At 38.2% G+C, this 18530-nt stretch overlaps 1 protein-coding gene across 2 annotated transcripts in view; it reads right to left on the minus strand.

Moving 5' to 3' along the window:
* Positions 1-18195, minus strand: part of Larp7 (La related protein 7) — a 132133-nt gene extending 113938 nt beyond the window's left edge. Inside the window, exons 1-3 of one of the 2 annotated variants that reach the window (XM_067152223.2) lie at positions 17815-18195; positions 17459-17644; positions 17163-17344 (exon numbers count right to left, since the gene is read on the minus strand). In XM_067152223.2, the coding sequence (XP_067008324.2) occupies positions 17163-17344; positions 17459-17642 (366 nt within the window). In that variant the 5' untranslated portion in view covers positions 17643-17644; positions 17815-18195. The remainder of the gene's footprint in view (positions 1-17162; positions 17345-17458; positions 17645-17814) is intronic. The other variant, XM_067152222.2, reaches the window with a different exon arrangement.
* Between the last annotated feature and the right edge of the window lie 335 nt (positions 18196-18530).

The raw sequence follows: 18530 nt of genomic DNA on the forward strand, positions 1-18530 counted from the left end.
TGATTACAATAGGTTACTAATAAGCACAAACAGAAATGAAAATTGTAAGTTCGAAATTTGCAAGAACTACTCAAAGATTACCAACAAAGCTAAATGTGCAGACAGATTATTATTAGTACTATGCTCTAATAGATACACATGAAAGATACACACATACAAATATACACACGAATAAAGCAGGCAAGATGCTATCTAAACATACCGTATCTACACTACAATTCTCAATTGAAATGTGGTTATATAATTTCTACAGCTGGTGGATTACTATTATTTTCCCTACTACGCGGGACGGAGAATAAAAGTGTCTTTAAATGCTGAAAAATAAGAGGATTTATACAATCATTTCTGTCAAAACTACGCTACGGACTTGAACTGCAATATTATTTGGGATATAGGAATTTGATTATTAACTTTTACTCAATGAATATAAATGAAGGTGCAGTCGTTGAGGAAATTGGATGAAAACCAGTGTGGTTTCAGACCACAGAGAGGCTGTCAGGATCAGATTTTCAGTATGCGCCAGGTAAGTGAAAAATGCTACGAGAGGAATAGGCAGTTGTGTTTATGTTTCGTAGATCTAGAGAAAGCATATGACAGGGTACCGAGGGAAAAGATGTTCGCTATACTGGGGGACTATGGAATTAAAGGTAGATTATTAAAATCAATCAAAGGCATTTATGTTGACAATTGGGCTTCAGTGAGAATTGATGGTAGAATGAGTTCTTGGTTCAGGGTACTTACAGGAGTTAGACAAGGCTGTAATCTTTCACCTTTGCTGTTTGTAGTTTACATGGATCATATGCTGAAAGGTATAAAATGGCAGGGAGGGATTCAGTTAGGTGGAAATGTAGTAAGCAGTTTGGCCTATGCTAACGACTTGGTTTTAATGGCAGACTGTGCCGAAAGCCTGCAGTCTAACATCTTAGAACTTGAAAATAGGTGCAATGAGTATGGAATGAAAATTAGCCTCTCGAAGACTAAATTGATGTCAGTAGGTAAGAAATTCAACAGAATTGAATGTCAGATTGGTGATACAAAGCTCGAACAGGTCGATAATTTCAAGTATTTGGGTTGTGTTTTTTCCCAGGATGGTAATATAGTAAGCGAGATTGAATCAAGGTGTAGTAAAGCTAATGCAGTGAGCTCGCAGTTGCGATCAGCAGTATTCTGTAAGAAGGAAGTCAGCTCCCAGACGAAACTATCTTTACATCGGTCTGTTTTCAGACCAACTTTGCTTTACGGGAGTGAAAGCTGGGTGGACTCAGGATATCTTCTTCATAAGTTAGAAGTAACAGACATGAAAGTAGCAAGAATGATTGCTGGTACAAACAGGTGGGAACAATGGCAGGAGGGTACTCGGAATGAGGAGATAAAGGCTAATTTAGGAATGAACTCGATGGATGAAGCTGTACGCATAAACCGGCTTCGGTGGTGGGGTCATGTGAGGCGAATGGAGGAGGATAGGTTACCTAGGAGAATAATGGACTCTGTTATGGAGGGTAAGAGAAGTAGAGGGAGACCAAGACGACGATGGTTAGACTCTGTTTCCAACGATTTAAAGATAAGAGGTATAGAACTAAATGAGGCCACAACACTAGTTGCAAATCAAGATTTGTGGCGACGTTTAGTTAATTCTCAGAGGCTTGCAGACTGAACGCTGAAAGGCATAACAGTCTATAATGATAATGTATGTATGTATGTATGTAATCAGCTGATTGTTTACTCAACTACCATATACTCTTTGATCTCGCCAAGAGTGCAGCAAACAATTGTCAACAAGCCAAAGACTTTTGAGTAATTATCCAGTGAAATACCATGCATTCTCTTTAACTTCTTTTTAAATCAAAGTTTAGAGGCATATCATCTTATTTAATTGAATAAATTATTACCTTTGTGATAGTTTGAACGGATATCTATATGAAATACTAGACAAGCTGTGGAAGTTACAACTCCTTATGATAATCTGCCTTTGTAAGTATTATGATGATGATGCTTGTTGTTTAAAGGGACCTAACATCTCAGGTCATCGCCCCTGTAAGTATTATACCAACAAACCCATACATATTTAAAAATACTTTTTAAAAAAAGTTAATATTATTAGCTAAATTATTTCCTAAACCTAAATTTGAAACAAAGTACACCTCGTTAGGCTACTTAACCTAGAAAATGTAATCTACTGAACACCAACCGAACTACTTGTTATAAAATTCAAATAAATATCACTGCTCCCAATTTCTACCAACAAGCACTAAACACCAATATATAAACAGTACTAAATAGATCTCACTCACACACACTCAAACTTAAACAATTTCAATAGGTTTTAATCACTACGATAATGCAAGAGCACTCTCAACTGCCGACCATTCATTCACAAGTGCACCCAACAATGGAATAATGCACCCATTGTTGCACAGCAACAAAATATAGAATTCTTGTACTTCGCGTTTGGCTGTGTTCATGCTGGATAACCTAAATATTTTCCCAAATACAGTATATTGAAATAATGTCTACTCGTGCCATCAATGAATAATCCCAAAAATGGTATACATGCCGAAAACAAAAATAACATACCGGTACTGTATTTACTTTTATTACAACTAATTTCATAAAATAGCTCTATTTTTATTAGCAAGACGATGTGCAAGTGGCTATATTGTACATGTTGATATTTATCTTGTAGCTCTCGTGCGTGGCGCTGAACACTTGGAGTGTTAACTATTACAACTAACACACCTTACCCGAGCTAGCTGGCCTGCTGCCATAAGACGCTGTGAATCTTAAGGGAGGTCCACAACTCACACCCCGCCTCCCCAAGATAAGGAGGCTTCAAGGGCAAGTGTCAATGCAGCTACTTAGATTTTGTTGGGGTAACTAACTCTCTTTCATGCCAGCAAAAAAATCCAGTTCACTGGAGAGTGTTGAACTGCTGTAGAGCGAGCCGATTGTTGAGAGAGCTGTACTAGGTTTGACTTAGTTGTTTGCAGTTTTATTTAAAAGATAAGTGTTATAAGGAACATTAAGGTAATGTAAATACAAAATTCTTTGCCCCAGAAGCGGTGCATGCCACTGACTACCCTACATACTGAATAAAAATAGAGCATAATAAATATCTACAAAGGTACACAAGTTTCCATCATAACATTACAGAATGCACTCGTCAACAATATGACAGACTGTCTCTCTTGGGAAGCTGCAGCTACACCTTGCGGAAGGCACTTTTTCCCACTTCTGGAGTAGCCACTCTTCAACACTAAGTTGGACGTCTCTCTGGGGTAGCTGCAGCTACACCCTGAGGAAGGGACCTTTCCCCACTTCTGGAGTAGACACTCTTCAACAATATGACAGACTGTCTCCCTTGGGAAGCTGCACCTACACCCTGTGGAAGGCACTTTTTCCCACTTCTGGAGTAGGCACTCTTCAACAATATGACAGACTGTCTCCCTTGGGAAGCTGAAGTTACACTCTGAGGAAGCACCTTTCCTCCACTTTCGAAGTAGATCAGATTTTATAACATGTCAACCACATCCTACGGGGTAGATCTACGTGTGGTGATGTACATGCCTGGTAAAGGCTGAAGTTTTATTCTACCAAAGTGAAATGAAATGGAGTATCCGGGAGTGTCCGAGGACATGTTCGTTTGCGAGATTTGGTAGAGGGGACCATGAATTAGGGTGGTCTGAGACATCAGTATCAGAAATCGCAGTCTCCTTGTACTTCATTTAGCCACATGCTATTATTATTTGTTGTGAAGGTAAACATTTTATTTTAAACTAGTAAATGTGCCTGTGCTTGCTGCAGTATTCTACTGTTGAACCATGATAGGTTAATACGGTTGTGTGATCCGTATTGACTAGTCTGAAATGTATTACAGAACTATTTAAAATAGTTTTATAGAATCCACCTTGTCAATACACTTATTAATGAAAGAAAAACTATTTAACTATCCTGATGAAGGGAATGGTTGACTTTGCAAAACATGTATGGTTAAATAAATAGTTTTATAGATTTTCTTTCATTAATAAGTGTATTGACAAGGCAGATTCTATAAAACTATTTAAATAGTTCTGTAATACATCACAGTATTCTAGATCGTAAATTACTGTAAAGGCAGTGAGTAAGATTATATTAAACTGCATGCCTCTTAGCGCTGTGCCCATTCGCATCTCGTAAACCATTTGCAAAATGGCGGCGTAGGAAGGTATGGCCCATGCGATCTACGAGATACTATGAATTTCTAGATAGTGCGATGTCATAGAAGGCCACACATCTCGGAATGAACCAATTTGGAAGGCACTACGGGACAGTGGAGAGTCAAGGTGATGGTTTTTTTTAATATAGCAGCGAAGGGATTGTTAAAAAAACTTCACTTAAAAATTTGCATCGCAAGAGGGAAGACGCATCTGCCAAACAAGCTTCATATCGGAAGAATATATAAGAACTGAGAAGAAAATATCGAAGAATAAGGATTGTCGTTCAAAAACTGACGGAATAATTCACCAGCGGACAATATAAGAAGAGCCGAGAAATAAAAAAATAAGTAAAATACGGTGATCTAGATGTAGCAGGATCCCGTGAGCAATCGTCTTATGTTTGGTAAAGAAGGACCAACTGTAACAGAGGAGAAATAATTTCAAACGGGAAGAAGACTATCCTAGCTCAATTCAAGAAGGAAGAGAGTAAATTTCGAGTTCTACAGAAAAAGCTGATATATAAATTCTTATATACGGAGAACTTAATGCCGACCAAAGAAAAATTTACATCCCAAAGAACAAGGAAAAGAATGTCAACTGAAGAGATATCATCGTAAAAATGGAAAATATAATGACAGATTCCTTCTCCAAAATGAATATCTTTGCTGGCTACAGAACTGAAATGATGTGTGCCTGCTAAAAATGCAAGATGGACCGAACTGGGGAAAGGTACATCCCAACCAGATGACCAGCACATGACGAGGAAGGCGATGTCCAACCTGATGTCCAGACCATGATGAGGGAGAATCTCAACTCACCAGAAGGCGGTTCTGAACGGGAGGACGGAGGATGACCAGACCCGGATTCCAACCGCGGGTCTAACCACATCCGAGCACTGGAGCGACAACTGGACCAGATATAACATCAAACGAGCTAAGTCTTTACATTGTTTTTTTAGTTGCGTAGTTTTTTGATCTGCATGCACACTCTAAGTTCGGCATGTGCTGACTAGTTGGTAATATTAACCGTTTAATTAAGAATGCAAGTGAATTACACAAGTGAAGTGTAAGATATTTAAGGCTATAATATAATATGGCAGTGTAGAATAGATTTTTATTACATTATATACGCGCTACCGCACTTGGTCAGAATAAGTAGAATGTGGCATGAGTAAATGAATGAAGTGTTTGTATTAAGAGCTGATAGCAATGAGTTAACAGATATTGTGGAACTTCGATAGATCTCGTATTAATTTGCGCAATGCTTACATCACGTTTGGCACGCGCGTCAGATATGAATGTATTTGAGTTACGTACTCTTTGCTCTGTAACATGAGGGCAATGAACTCTGTTTCGGGTTTGAATATACATGGTATTGAAATGCATTTAATAGAAAAGCAATTCTGAGATACTTAGCATAGCATTATAAGAGTAATCGGCGATATGTTTGTGGTAGAGATTATACAAATGAAGTGATAGTTGTGTATTGAAATGAAGTTGTAATATGGTTATTGAATGTATTTGTGAATATTGAAACGTGGATGTTTATTTATGTGCTTCGGTGTGGATAAGAATGCTATTTGCTGAGGAAACGCTATGTTACATTTATATGAGGTGAGATTTCGTGTTGCATGAAAAGAGTACATGAAAGAGAGCACATCGCGTGGATGACCTAATTGAGGTGAGATTGATATGTACTATAATAGAATTGAGATTTGTGACAGAATTAAATGACAATTGTAGATGCTGTATGTTAAATACGAGAGTACGTTGATATATTATTTAACTATGTTCATGGCCAAATGTAATCATGATATTCTTTGATGCGGTAACACATTTCCAAATATGAATGCGTATTATTTTCATTCTGACTGACCATATGAACTCAGTAGCTTGCAAGGATGAGAAATACTATGTAATATGAGAAAGGGAAAGCACATTGAGCCAGAAATAGATGTGTATGTGGATCAGAAACTGCATACATAGTTAGATAGATAATTTGTTTCTTTTGACACAGAGATTATTTGAATTGACGTTTCTTGAAAAATATAATGAATAGGTAAATGGTAGGCTAGGAGCCAGATGTCACAGGCACTAGGGAAGTATTGCCTTAGCCCCAAAGCTGTTATTGAAGTGTATTTAAGAAGAAGGACCAAACAATATGAGTTCAAATTTATGAATGCAGAGTTATGAGATCAGATTTTTGAGTTAAAAGTTAAGCTAGGGTTTATTTTCAGAGACATATATCCAAAGATATGCTCAAATTTATATTTACATTCTGACTTTAATCTATTTAGTTATTTCTGCGCTTCATTCTGGTAAACTAAACGTTTTATTAAGACGTAATTGATTTGAATGTGATGAGAATAAGTAACATAATTAACATGACAGTATTTACGTCAACCTAATGAAGTATTTCAATGGAGGATCGCTATTGCTCAGTTATCAATTGTGAATAGTAAGATTCATTTTGATCTCATTTCGGAATGTGAATGTTAACATGAACAGGGATATGAATCTCAACATGAATATGAATATGAACACGAATATGAGTATGAATATGTGTAAATAGCTTAACGTTGCAATTACTTTTCTTTTATTTGAGCCAGCGCTGACTCTGAACTATTATTCAGGTATAATAACATAAAAATACTACCCAAATTCACACTATTTTTCGTAGGTTGATATTTTATTTAAATAAATATTATTATACTCTTTTTCTAGAATGAATGTGTTATGAATTCTTTCTCTTACGCTTACTTTATAAGTTAGTTGTTAAGTTGAGTAATTTATTGATTGAATTGATGCATGGTAAGAATTTTTCGAGGTTTTCAGTAGTCGGTACTTTCTTAGGTGAATTAATTCTTTGGTGATACGTCTTTGGTGGACCGGTATTCTTCTGAACTCACGTAAAACGCAACTTAATGTAAAATCTCAGATTTTACTTGACTGATGGATACCCTGAGAAGAAATTGAGCCGCTGGGAAAATAATTTGCTGACCGTGCTACCACGGGGCACAGCGCTATCCGAGAAACAAAACAGGGAGGACGCCATACGTTGTTTCTGATGTAAGGTAGACATTGGGGAAGTTTTCTTGATAATGGCAGGCCACATTTCCTACTGCCAATCAAAACAGGCCCCTTCTCCTAATAACAGTCATAATCGAGTAGGAGATATTTGATTATAATCAAGAAATGCAGCGCTATCTAACGTATCAACAATTGAGAAACTACAATAAGTCATAGGATCAAAGTTGTAGATCTCTCCAAATTGAACGGCGATTGTGCTATCTGTTTTGTAATACGACTTACCGTTTAGCCACCAAGTACGCCGAAACAAAGGTCTGCAGTGTCATTAAAATGCATCCATATTTCGATATTTTCTGGGGCCAAAAATTATACATTTGAACAGCTTGGAATTTTTCCTCAAAGAAAAGCGTGTCCAGGTTTCGGGATTAGCACTTGCATACATACGGAGTGATTAAGGAAGAATGTAACACAGTTAAGAAAGTTGAAATTAATAGAAAATAGCATTATAACTGAGGACAGCCGCATAGGATAAATATGAAAATACCAAGTGGATGTATTGGAAAATAAAATGTCCCCCAATAAATTGTGATGGTAAGAGTTAAAGATATAAGAAGGCGGTAAGAGAGGACAAATTTAGGCACAGGGATTCTTAGGTAAACAGATAAGAACCAGGCGAGTTGGCCGTGCGGTTAGGAGCGCGCAGCTGTGGGCTCACATTCGGGAGATAGTGGGTTCGAACCCCACTGTCGGCAGCCCTGTAAATGGTTTCCCATTTTCACACCAGGCAAATGCTGGGGCTGTATCTTAATTAAGGCCACGGCCACTTCCTTCCTATTCCTAGGCCTTTCCTGTCCCATTGTCGCCATAAGACCTATCTGTGTCGGTGTGATGTAAAGCAAGTAGCAAAAAAAAACAGATAAGAAGACTTATGGTGTTATTATTTAAGCCTAAAGAGGCAAGGCACAGGCAAGAAATTAAAGCGGAAAACAGAAGTAGAATAGAAATACAGTAAAAATTATAGCAAATGCCAGAAAACACCTTACGGTGTGAAATAATAGGCTACACTCCGCTGCACTGTACCTCCAGCGGTATTCCGCCAATTCCGCCAATGAGGGTACGAAATTGCGGGGGGAGGGGGGGAAGGGAGGGTTTCCCCTCCCACCGATGATTTTATCTCAAAGATACCCCCCCCCCCACTAAAATTCCCCAGGGTGGAATCTTTCATTATAAAATGAAGAAAATGTAACACAATTATATTACTGAAATAAATCTTTTACTGTGCATATTTTCATAAAAATGTCAACAATAATACATATAAGATAGAAATAATAGGATGACTGCCAGACCTTGAGCAATAAAACAACGCAGCGGTGGCAACTCCGCACATGCAGCCTACTGGTTAGTCCATCTGAAACCCGGGAATAATTTTCCATTGAACATAATCATAATAATAATTATTATTATTTTGCTAGTTGCTTAACGTCGCACCGACACAGATAGGTCTTATGGCGACGATGGGACAGGGAAGGGCTAGGAGTGGGAAGGAAGCGGCCGTGGCCTTAATTACGGTACAGCTCCAGCATTTGCCTGGTGTGAAAATGGGAAACCACAGAAAACCATTTTCAGGGCTGCTGACAGTGGGGTTCGAACCTACTATCTCCCGAATACTGGATATTGGCCACACTTAAGTGACTGCAGCTATTGAGCTCAGTATAATTATTTTTATAACAACAGAAATGAAATAACATTTTAAGGGGGAGGGGGTAATTTACTTAGAAGGGAATTATATACCCCTATATATTGTTTGAAATAAATACTAGTAATTTTTTTTTGCAAATTCGCACCCTGCCGCCAATATCCCGCAGAATGGCTGATTGACGTCTCTCTTGTTTTGTACTCAAAGAACAACCACGAGTTTACAGGAATGATGACAAAGATGGCAATATGTTACTTCGCTGCTGGCAAGCAATCAGAGACCTTGCCATGGTTGTCGGTCTGTAGGCACTCAATGAAGAAGTTGAAGAAAAAGTGAAATTATGTAGATAACAAAAGTTGTTTGTAATGAAGGAACGTTTCACATGCAGTCCACAGAAAATCAATAGTACAAGAGAAAATTGAAGAAAACTGTTCTGGTTTTCCTCTATTTAGAGATTTTAAAGTAATATGCATATAAAATCCTTCCCTGGGATGAGTACACTCTAAATATGAAGTTTGGTCGAGATTTATACAGCCGTTTCGCCGTGATGGAGGAACAAACAGACACGAAAAATAAAAACCACTGATATGGTCTTGAGTTTACCTAAAACAGATAAATATCTGCAAAATTGGCAAAACAAACAAAATTACAAACAGCGGACCCCCTACAACTTTATTTATATAGATTGGAAAGGTAAAATTATACAAATATAGCTTAAACTTTCAATTTAAAACATATACATGGACCAGTACTGAACTCTTTTCTAAGCTTGTTTGGCAAAATTAGGCAAGAGTAAATATGTTGTAACTTATTGATCTACAATGTAATCATAAGAAATCGAGTTGCCTGCCTGTCACTGTTTTCACCGTTCAGCAACATGTGCAAGCAGTTCTTCTCCATAAGAAGAAAAGTGTAAATCAATGTCTGTCAGTTTAAGATCTGAACACAATTTGAAAATTTTGAAATTACGCACGTCAATTCTCCCCCATCCCCTGTAGTTCAATGTTCTTATTCGGCCTTGCAAATGTGCTTAGTTTCTCAGTAATACTGTAAACAATGTCTGTAGGAAAGGCTGTGGAAAGCGGCAGAATTCACAGACGGATGTTGCTCAAACACATACCAACATGATAAATATGACACAATCATTAATCTTTCTTTAAAAAGTGCAAAAATCACGGTCGTGAAGAGATCTATTTCCATTATGGAAAATGAAGGAAAAGGAAACCAAGGAAGAATACCAGGAAAAAAATAAGATTGAACGTACCAACAGATGATACAAAAACCAGAGAGGAACAATCGGACAGGTTCACGAGGACACTAGTAAAAATTCTTTTTTCTTTGCTAGTTGCTTAACGTCGCACCAACACAGATAGGTCTTATGGCGACGATGGGACAGGAAAGGCCTAGGAATGGGAAGGAAGCAGCCGTGGCCTTAATTAAGGTACAACCCCAGCATTTGCCTGGTGTGAAAATGGGAAACCATGGAAAACCATCTTCAGGGCTGCCGACAGTGGGGTTCGAACCCACTATCTCCCGGGTGCGAGCTCACAGCTGTGCGCTCCTAACCGCATGGCCAACTCACCTGGTCTAGTAAAAAAAAAAAAACTGCAGAGGAAGTTTGTGTGAGAACTCATGCCTGGAAAAGACGCAAGGAGACCCCATGGTGGAATGGCAGAGTCAAAGCAGCAGTTAGGGAGATGAATAAAGCTTTCAGAGTGTGTTTTCAACAGAGGACAACGGAGACAAGACGAAAAAGGAAGAAGCTAAAAATGTTGTAACAGAGGAGAAGAAAAAATGGATGGAATAGTGGACAAACATGATGGAAGAAGATAGCAAAGGAAATAAAAAAAGTACTGTATGGAATGGTCAGGGGTAAGGGGAAAGTCAAGAGGGAAGATGTTATAATGATAGACAAAAATGGAAATGAAGTGCAGGAAATGGAGAAACTCAAAGAAATGTGGAATGAGTATTTTGAAGATTTACTAAACCCAGAAGGATGCACGGAGGAGGAAAGTAGAAGCAGGGAGGAAGTAAGAAATATGGAAGAAGAAAAAGACTTAACATGGGCAGAAGTGCAGCTAGCACTGGAGAAGATGAAAGGAGGGAAAGCCCCAGGTATAGATGAAGTGAGTATTGAGATGGTGAAGGCAGCAGGAGAGGTAGGGAAACAGTAGCTTTATCATGTGTTGCAGATAGTATGGAAGGAAAGGAAGACCCCTGAAGATTGGAAGAAGGGGGTAATCATACCCATTTTCAAGAAGGGGAATAGAAAAGAGTTTAAGAACTATAGGGGAGCCACATTGATATGCCACTGTTCAAAAGTGTTTGAGAAGATTCTGGAGAATAGAATTAGAAAGACGGTGGAAGGAAAGTTAAGAGAAGAGCAGTATGGCTTCAGATCAGGAAGGTCAACAGTGGACCTTATATTCGCAGTAAGGCAACTACAAGAGCATCATTATGAATTGGGTAAGAATCTTGTGATGGCCTTCGTGGACTTTGAGAAAGCTTATGACCGTATGTGTAGAAGCAAGGTATGGGAAGCCTTACAGAGAAGAGGTGTCAAGGAACAGACCATGGAAAGAGTGAAGGAGATGTACAATGGGAGTGTCAGTTGAGGAGAGAGAACAGGCTGGTTTGAGCAAAAAGGTGGATTAAAATAAGGAAGTGCTCTGTCACCTTTGCTCTTCGTAGTAACAATGGACGAGATAATGACAAAAGTGGCAAGGAAAATTGGAGAAGGAAAAATGAAAGTGATGATGTTTGCAGATGACCTGTTAGTTTGGGGAGAAAAGAAAGAGGATATCCGGGAACAGTTAGATACTTGGGTAGATGAGGTGGAACAATATGGAATGAAATTTAATGCCCAAAAGAGCGATATAATGATCACAACTAGAAAGAAGGAGAGACCTACGAGAGGGATAATGCTTGGAGGGGAACAGCTTAAGAAGGTAGAGTTTCAAGTACTTAGGAAGTAACATAGAGGAAAGTGCAAGAAATGATAAGGAAATAATTGAGCGTGGAAGACAAGCAGGAGCATTCCTGAAAAGTGTCAGAAGCCTGCTTTGGAGCTAGGATGTCCCTCAGAGAAGCAAAAGGGTGATATACAGGATGTACTGACGTATGCAGCTGAGAGTTGGGTAATGAGGCAGAGCCGAGAATAGAATACAGGCAAGTGAAATGAAATTTCTGAGAAGCAGGATAGAGGTGACAAGATGGGATAAGATGAGAAATGAGAAGGTTCGAGATATAGTAAAAGAAGAGCCACTACAGAATAGGATAGAGGCAGATGGTATGGACACATGAAGAGAATGACAGAGGAAAGGATACCGAGGAGGATGGACGAAATGGAGATAACAGGTAAACGACCAAGAGGAAGACCAAGGGACAGGTGGATAAAAGGAATGAAAGAGTGTGTACAGAGAAGAGGTGAGGACTGGGCAAGAGTGACTAGGGAGAAGTGGTGGAGATGGAGAGGCTTATGTTCCAAGCAGACCTGGCCAACAGCTGGAAACTGCAGATGATGAGACTGGAGACCTGAATGCCACTCTGTGTGGGAAAGATGACAATGTGATGTGTTTGTAGAAAGGGTCAAAAAGTGTTTTTACAGTGAGTATGTAGAGTAATTGTTGAATGGTTGCATCCGGCTGTAAATCATTGTTATTGTATTGAGTCAAAGACAGCTGACACGTTCTCACAAACATCTGTGCCAAGTTATTGAAGAAACAGTAAAAACAGGTACCAAAATACCAAATTTTAGAACTAATTATTTCTGTTGCTGTTTCTTCCACAAAACAATCAATTTTGAAAGTGAAACTTACAAAACACTACCCAAGATAGACTCTGTGAACTTAGCTTCCTCAACACGGATATCACTGAAGTACACTGCATGGTCCAGTTTCTTTAGATTCAAGTACGGTAAAGTTTTAGAAATGTGTGTGCAGATATTTACATTGTATTTCAACCTCTACAAAGTATTTAACTTTCAAAATAACAATCTACTTTATGTCCCAATGATACAGATGGGTCTTATGGCAACTATGGGATAGGACAGACCCACGAGTAGGAAGTACAGCCCCAGCATTTGCCTGGTGTAAAAATGGGACACCATAAAAAACCATCTTCAGGGCTGCCAGCAGTAGGGTTCGAACCTACTATCTCTCGGATTAAGCTCACAGCCTATAATCTTCATTTCCATATTGACGAATTACGCAGTTAAAAATAGGAAAGAATTTCCACCAATCAATACTTGTTTTTTTATTGCTTATATTAAGCTACAGGACCGGTTTCGACCTCATATACAAGGTCATCTTCAGCTGAACCATGAATGCATATTTATATGATGAAGCTTTGATTAAATTGCATTGTCAAAGGAATGTTATATGATGTGCATTTAGTCACATACAAATGGGGCATGTCTTATCGTGAATTGGCATATATGTCAGTATGTGTATATATATATATTAGTTTAAGTGAAGATATGTTTTATACACTAATTTTAAGACCTCAACATAATATTTTAGACATACAGTTGCAATATTGTACATACTGACATATATGCCAATTCACGATAAGACATGCCCCATTTGTATGTGACTAAATGCACATCATATAACATTCCTTTGACAATGCAATTTAATCAAAGCTTCATCATATAAATATGCATTCATGGTTCAGCTGAAGATGACCTTGTATATGGGGTCGAAACCGGTCCTGTAGCTTAATATAAGCAATAAAAAAACAAGTATTGATTGGTAGAAATTCTTTCCCATTTTTAATTGTTTAATTGTAAGCTCACAGCAGCGTGGCCCTAACCGCATGGCTAAGTTGCCTGGTAACTTTCAAAAATAAAATCTATCAATAAGCTCTGAAATCTTATAGGAAGTCCTTTGTATTAAATGGATATAAATTGCATTAACACTACAGTTAAATTTATGTGTGTTAACAATATGTTTTACAAATTTTTTTTAGGGGTCAATTTTGTTTCTTACAGGTGAGCCCGTATCATACTTCTTTCACTTCTTCTATATATATAAAATAAGAGTTTTGTCTGTACATTGCTCAGAATTTAAAAAGGATGGTATTTCTGTATCTGTTGTTGCCATAGTACCAAGGAAATGCATTTTTTAATTTTTCATAATTTCTGTCTGTCTGTTTGTCTGTATGTACACACATCACAAGAAAACGGCTGAAGAGAATTTAATGTTGATTGGTATGTAGAGTCCAGGAATAAGTCGCTACAATCTAGGCCATAAATAATCTTATTCATGCTGAGAGAAATGGTAGTTTAGGGGAAGGCCTACAATTTAATTCTCAAATATTTATGTTACTAGTGGTCCTATCTTAATGAAATCCATATGTAAAGAAGGGAATAAGTCGCTACAATCTAGGCCATAAATAACCTTATTCACGCTGAGAGAAATGGTAGTTTAGGGGAAGGCCTACAATTTTATTCTCAAATATTTATGTTATTCGTGGTCCTATCTTAATGAAATTCAGTATGCAATGTTGGGGAATAAGTCGCTACAATCTAGGTTATAAATAATTTTATTCACGCTGAGTGAAATGGTAGTTTAGGGGAAAGCCTAAAAGTTACTTATCAAATATTTGTGTCATTAGTGATCTTATCGACAAATATTATACAACTAAATTTATATAATATTAACCCCTTGAAGGTCACGGCGCTATATATTGCGTGTCAGAATTTGACGTGATATATCTTCGTAACTGTATTTCTTTGGACAACGATTGAAAACCGGATATCTCTCGACATCTGTTGGCTATTTTCTCAAGTCGTTAGGTTATCGTTATCACCATGGGGAGCGCTGAAAATGAAGTGCTTTTAAGCGGATGTCTTCAGCTTTAGCAAGTCAATGGCAAACAGTTGAAAATGGTTGCGCGAAGTTGAGCTGACTTGCTTACAAGTGACGATACAGTTCGAGAAATTCTTATGAATGATGAAAGTGATTGTTCAGTATTTGAAGACCGTGATGAAGGTGATATAGGAGGTATATCTGGAAATAATTCAAGTGGTGAAGAGTTAAATGAAAGTGAGGATGAGGTCTTACAGCCGCTACATCTGAAGCGAACGAAGGTAAATAAAGTGCCTTATCCTCCCAAACGAACCAGGAAGAAGACCACCTTCAAGAGTGTGCCATGTGTGTGCTCACACATCAAGAAGGGAGAAAACGAACACAAGGACTATCTACCATTGTAAGGAGTGCAACAAAACTTTTTGCCCTGTACTTTGTTTTGAGGATTATCATACCAAAAAACATTACTAAAAATAATGTTTCACAATTTTTGTGCTTAAACTAGTTGTTTGATGTCTTATTAATATACTGTGTTAAATTCATTTGTTTCATTAAAATATAATGCCTCTTGAGGGTTGTTTTACAAACATGTGCAAAAACCTAAATTTTGGAGTGTGCAGTGGGCTAAGAAACCTGAGTCTCCAAGGATTAAATTTCCGATCATTTATGTCTTATACATTTTACCGTACTGGCTATGATAACAGAGATATTCATTATTTTGGATTTTTGTTGCTAAGTCCGTATCAGCGCCGAGTCACGAGAAAATGGGTAAACAGAATTCAATGAAAATTGGTATGTAAAGTCGGAGAATAAGGAACTACAGTCTACAATATAAATAATTTCGTAAGACACCCTAATGTTACAGAGTTGAAAGAAAACTAAATGTGAAAACCTACAATACAGAAAGCTCATAACATTGATCAACAAAAACTTTACAAGGACCACTGTGATGTGCTTTGTGTCTTCTGTTGCCACTCATCTCCGATAGATGGAATTACTGCTGTATACCGAGTTTTCTTAAAAATTAGCTTCACGTCGCACCAACACAGATAGGCTTTATGGCGACGAAGGGATAGGAAAGGGCTAGGAGTGTGAAGGAAGCGGCCTTGGCCTTAATTAAGGTACAGCCTGGTGTGAAAATGGGAAACCATGGAATACCATCTTCAGGGCTGCTGACAGTGGGGTTCGAATTCACCATCTCTCGGACGCAAGTTCGCAGCTGCGCACCGCTAACCACACGGCCAACTTGCCCGGTCATACCGAGTGTAACAGCCTGCCTGAATATTGGCGGGAAGTAGCTGGGATGCCATTCCTCTGGTTTATAAATTTTCTGATACTACTAGTACGAAACAAACTGGTTCATCATAGCATTTGAGCTATTCAGTCCCCATTCTGAGGCACTGATTGGAATGGGTAGTGTGCATATTTAATGGAATAATGTGGCAGAGGAGTGTTTACGGCAGTCTGCGGGCTGGACATTCCAGCACTGGAACTTTAGACTGTTAGATCGGCACCGTAGTACTGTTCGTTAAAAGTGTGAAAATGTGCGTTTTTCATTTGATTGTTTATTTTATATGATAACATTGCTTTTTCTACTGATGTTTTTGTAATGACCTAACTTGACTTCAGTTAGGAAAACTACAAAGACAGTCTTTCTGAGAATCCTGTAGCGAAGCACTGGTACATCAGCTAGTCTACTATAAGGAAACCGAGCATCGTTAGGTGTGTATAGCCTCTCCGATAAAGTGTTAACTTGCAGCATCTGTATTATTATTTGCATTAGGCCTAAGTGTTGTGGTGCTGGTATTCAAATTCCCCACGCAGCACAGCTTGTATCCCGTTCTCACCGGCAGAACTAGCTAGGCGACCAGCTGACACTCCACGTCACCTCTGGAGACCCCATATAAGCGAGTGGGTCGGGGAAGAAGGCAGTCAGTCGTCCAACGGCTAGCTACACCTGACTTCAGAAGCGCAGCTTACTGAACAGTGCTCTGTATAAGCAGCTTACTGAACAGGTGGACTGAAGCTAGCTCATCAGGTTTCTACCTCTAGACTCGCTGATATCTCTCCAAACTTTACATTCTTAAATCTTCAGTTCTTGAATGAACACTTTGACTTTGCAAGTCAGTTGCTACGCAACATTTCTCCCTCAGCGAGTCTTCATTTAGTTTGTGTACGAACAACGTGTAAATATTGTATATAGTGTTGTATTAATCTTTATGTCACAAAACCGTCTGTTCTATTAAAAGATTTTTCCTTCAGTTTGAGTTTAATGTGCAAGCGGCACATATTTTGCAATACTGTATTATTGCAATTCTCCTTTAATAAAATTTTGTTTCGCATGTGTGAAATAACTCTCTTAATACACAGCATTAAGGATATTAATTACAAGGAAATAGCTGCAACAACTCATAAGTATGAACTATATACTCACCACATAAATGGTACAGTCGTCTACATTCTCCTTTACCTTCACAGGAGTTACTCGACATATTTTAGTGCCATCTTCTGAAACAGTTAGCATTTCTGAATTTTTCAGTGCTTTGGCTAGATCTTCCACACTGGATGTTAGACGTCTGATTCTGTTGAAAGTTAGGAATACTGATAAATCAACATCTATAAATAAGAAAAAAAAATAAATTACAAGCTGTTCAACATTAGAACAGGTTAAAAAAGAATAAGTTTCCACACAAGAACACAATAAAATAGTATAAATCATTCAATAATTACAGCCAGAATCGTGAACCAGTTTCCCTAAAAAGCGATCCTTCAGTAAGTTTGAGTCACTGAAGTAAAATTCCATTTGCTGCAGTATAGCATGGTAAAGTTTCTTCTTTCGATGCCGAACTTTCTTCGGTGCAGTTTCTGCCTGCATATAATCATCCGTGGCTGCTGCTGACGTTTCTTCAACCATTTCTAAGGAAAATGGAGTAAATAAATATTAATATGACTGGAAGAAATTAACGCGCCAAACGATCGTCCTTAACACAGAATTTTATTCCAATTAGCATATCATCAGTAGAACAACGCCTTACATAGGAATGAAGTAATAATGATGAAAAAGTCTGTTATTTTAAAGAACTTACTATTGGCCGCACTTCATAAACAATTAGTAATCCTAACCTAAAAAATCGTTTGAAGCAAGCCTACGTACAACTCAGAACTCACCGAAGGTATTCTAAGTTCTTCTCCTTTATTACCTAAGCTACAGTCACGAATATAGTGCATCAATATCTCGTTAACGAGTCATACAAAGGCACCGAAAACAATACCTCCGTTTCACGATTGAGCTCAATGTTTACAAACTTCTTAATTGCACGCGTTGCGTCAGTCATTTAGCTGCCATACTTCAATCTCACCAACCGCGGATTACACTGATTACCTTTTCGAGAAATTTGGTTCTACATTTCATCACAGCAGACGTTACTTCTGCCTATCTCTTTTTTTCTTCCGCTCTTGACTCTTTTTTCCCCGTTTAAGCTCAACTCCATACTTACAAGCCCACATGGTGGCCATGATATTTTAAATCGTTTTTTAATATCGTTCGAGTCCCGTCGGTCGAAAAAACCCCACCACCTGAATGCTAACCGGCTATTCACTAGATTACCGTGAAATCTCTCCAAGTAATAGATGATTCACCAACGATCCCTATCAGAAAACATCTAACTATCAAGATAACTGTAACAGTGAAACACATTGAACCGAAGAGCCAACAGGTGAAGACTAAATACAAAAGACTAACCAATCTAACAGCCTTCCAGGAAATCGCTCCAACAATGGAAATTATTCAAAACGACATAAC

Source organism: Anabrus simplex, chromosome 8 (genome assembly GCF_040414725.1).
Source record: "Anabrus simplex isolate iqAnaSimp1 chromosome 8, ASM4041472v1, whole genome shotgun sequence".
Classification (NCBI taxonomy): domain Eukaryota; kingdom Metazoa; phylum Arthropoda; class Insecta; order Orthoptera; family Tettigoniidae; genus Anabrus; species Anabrus simplex.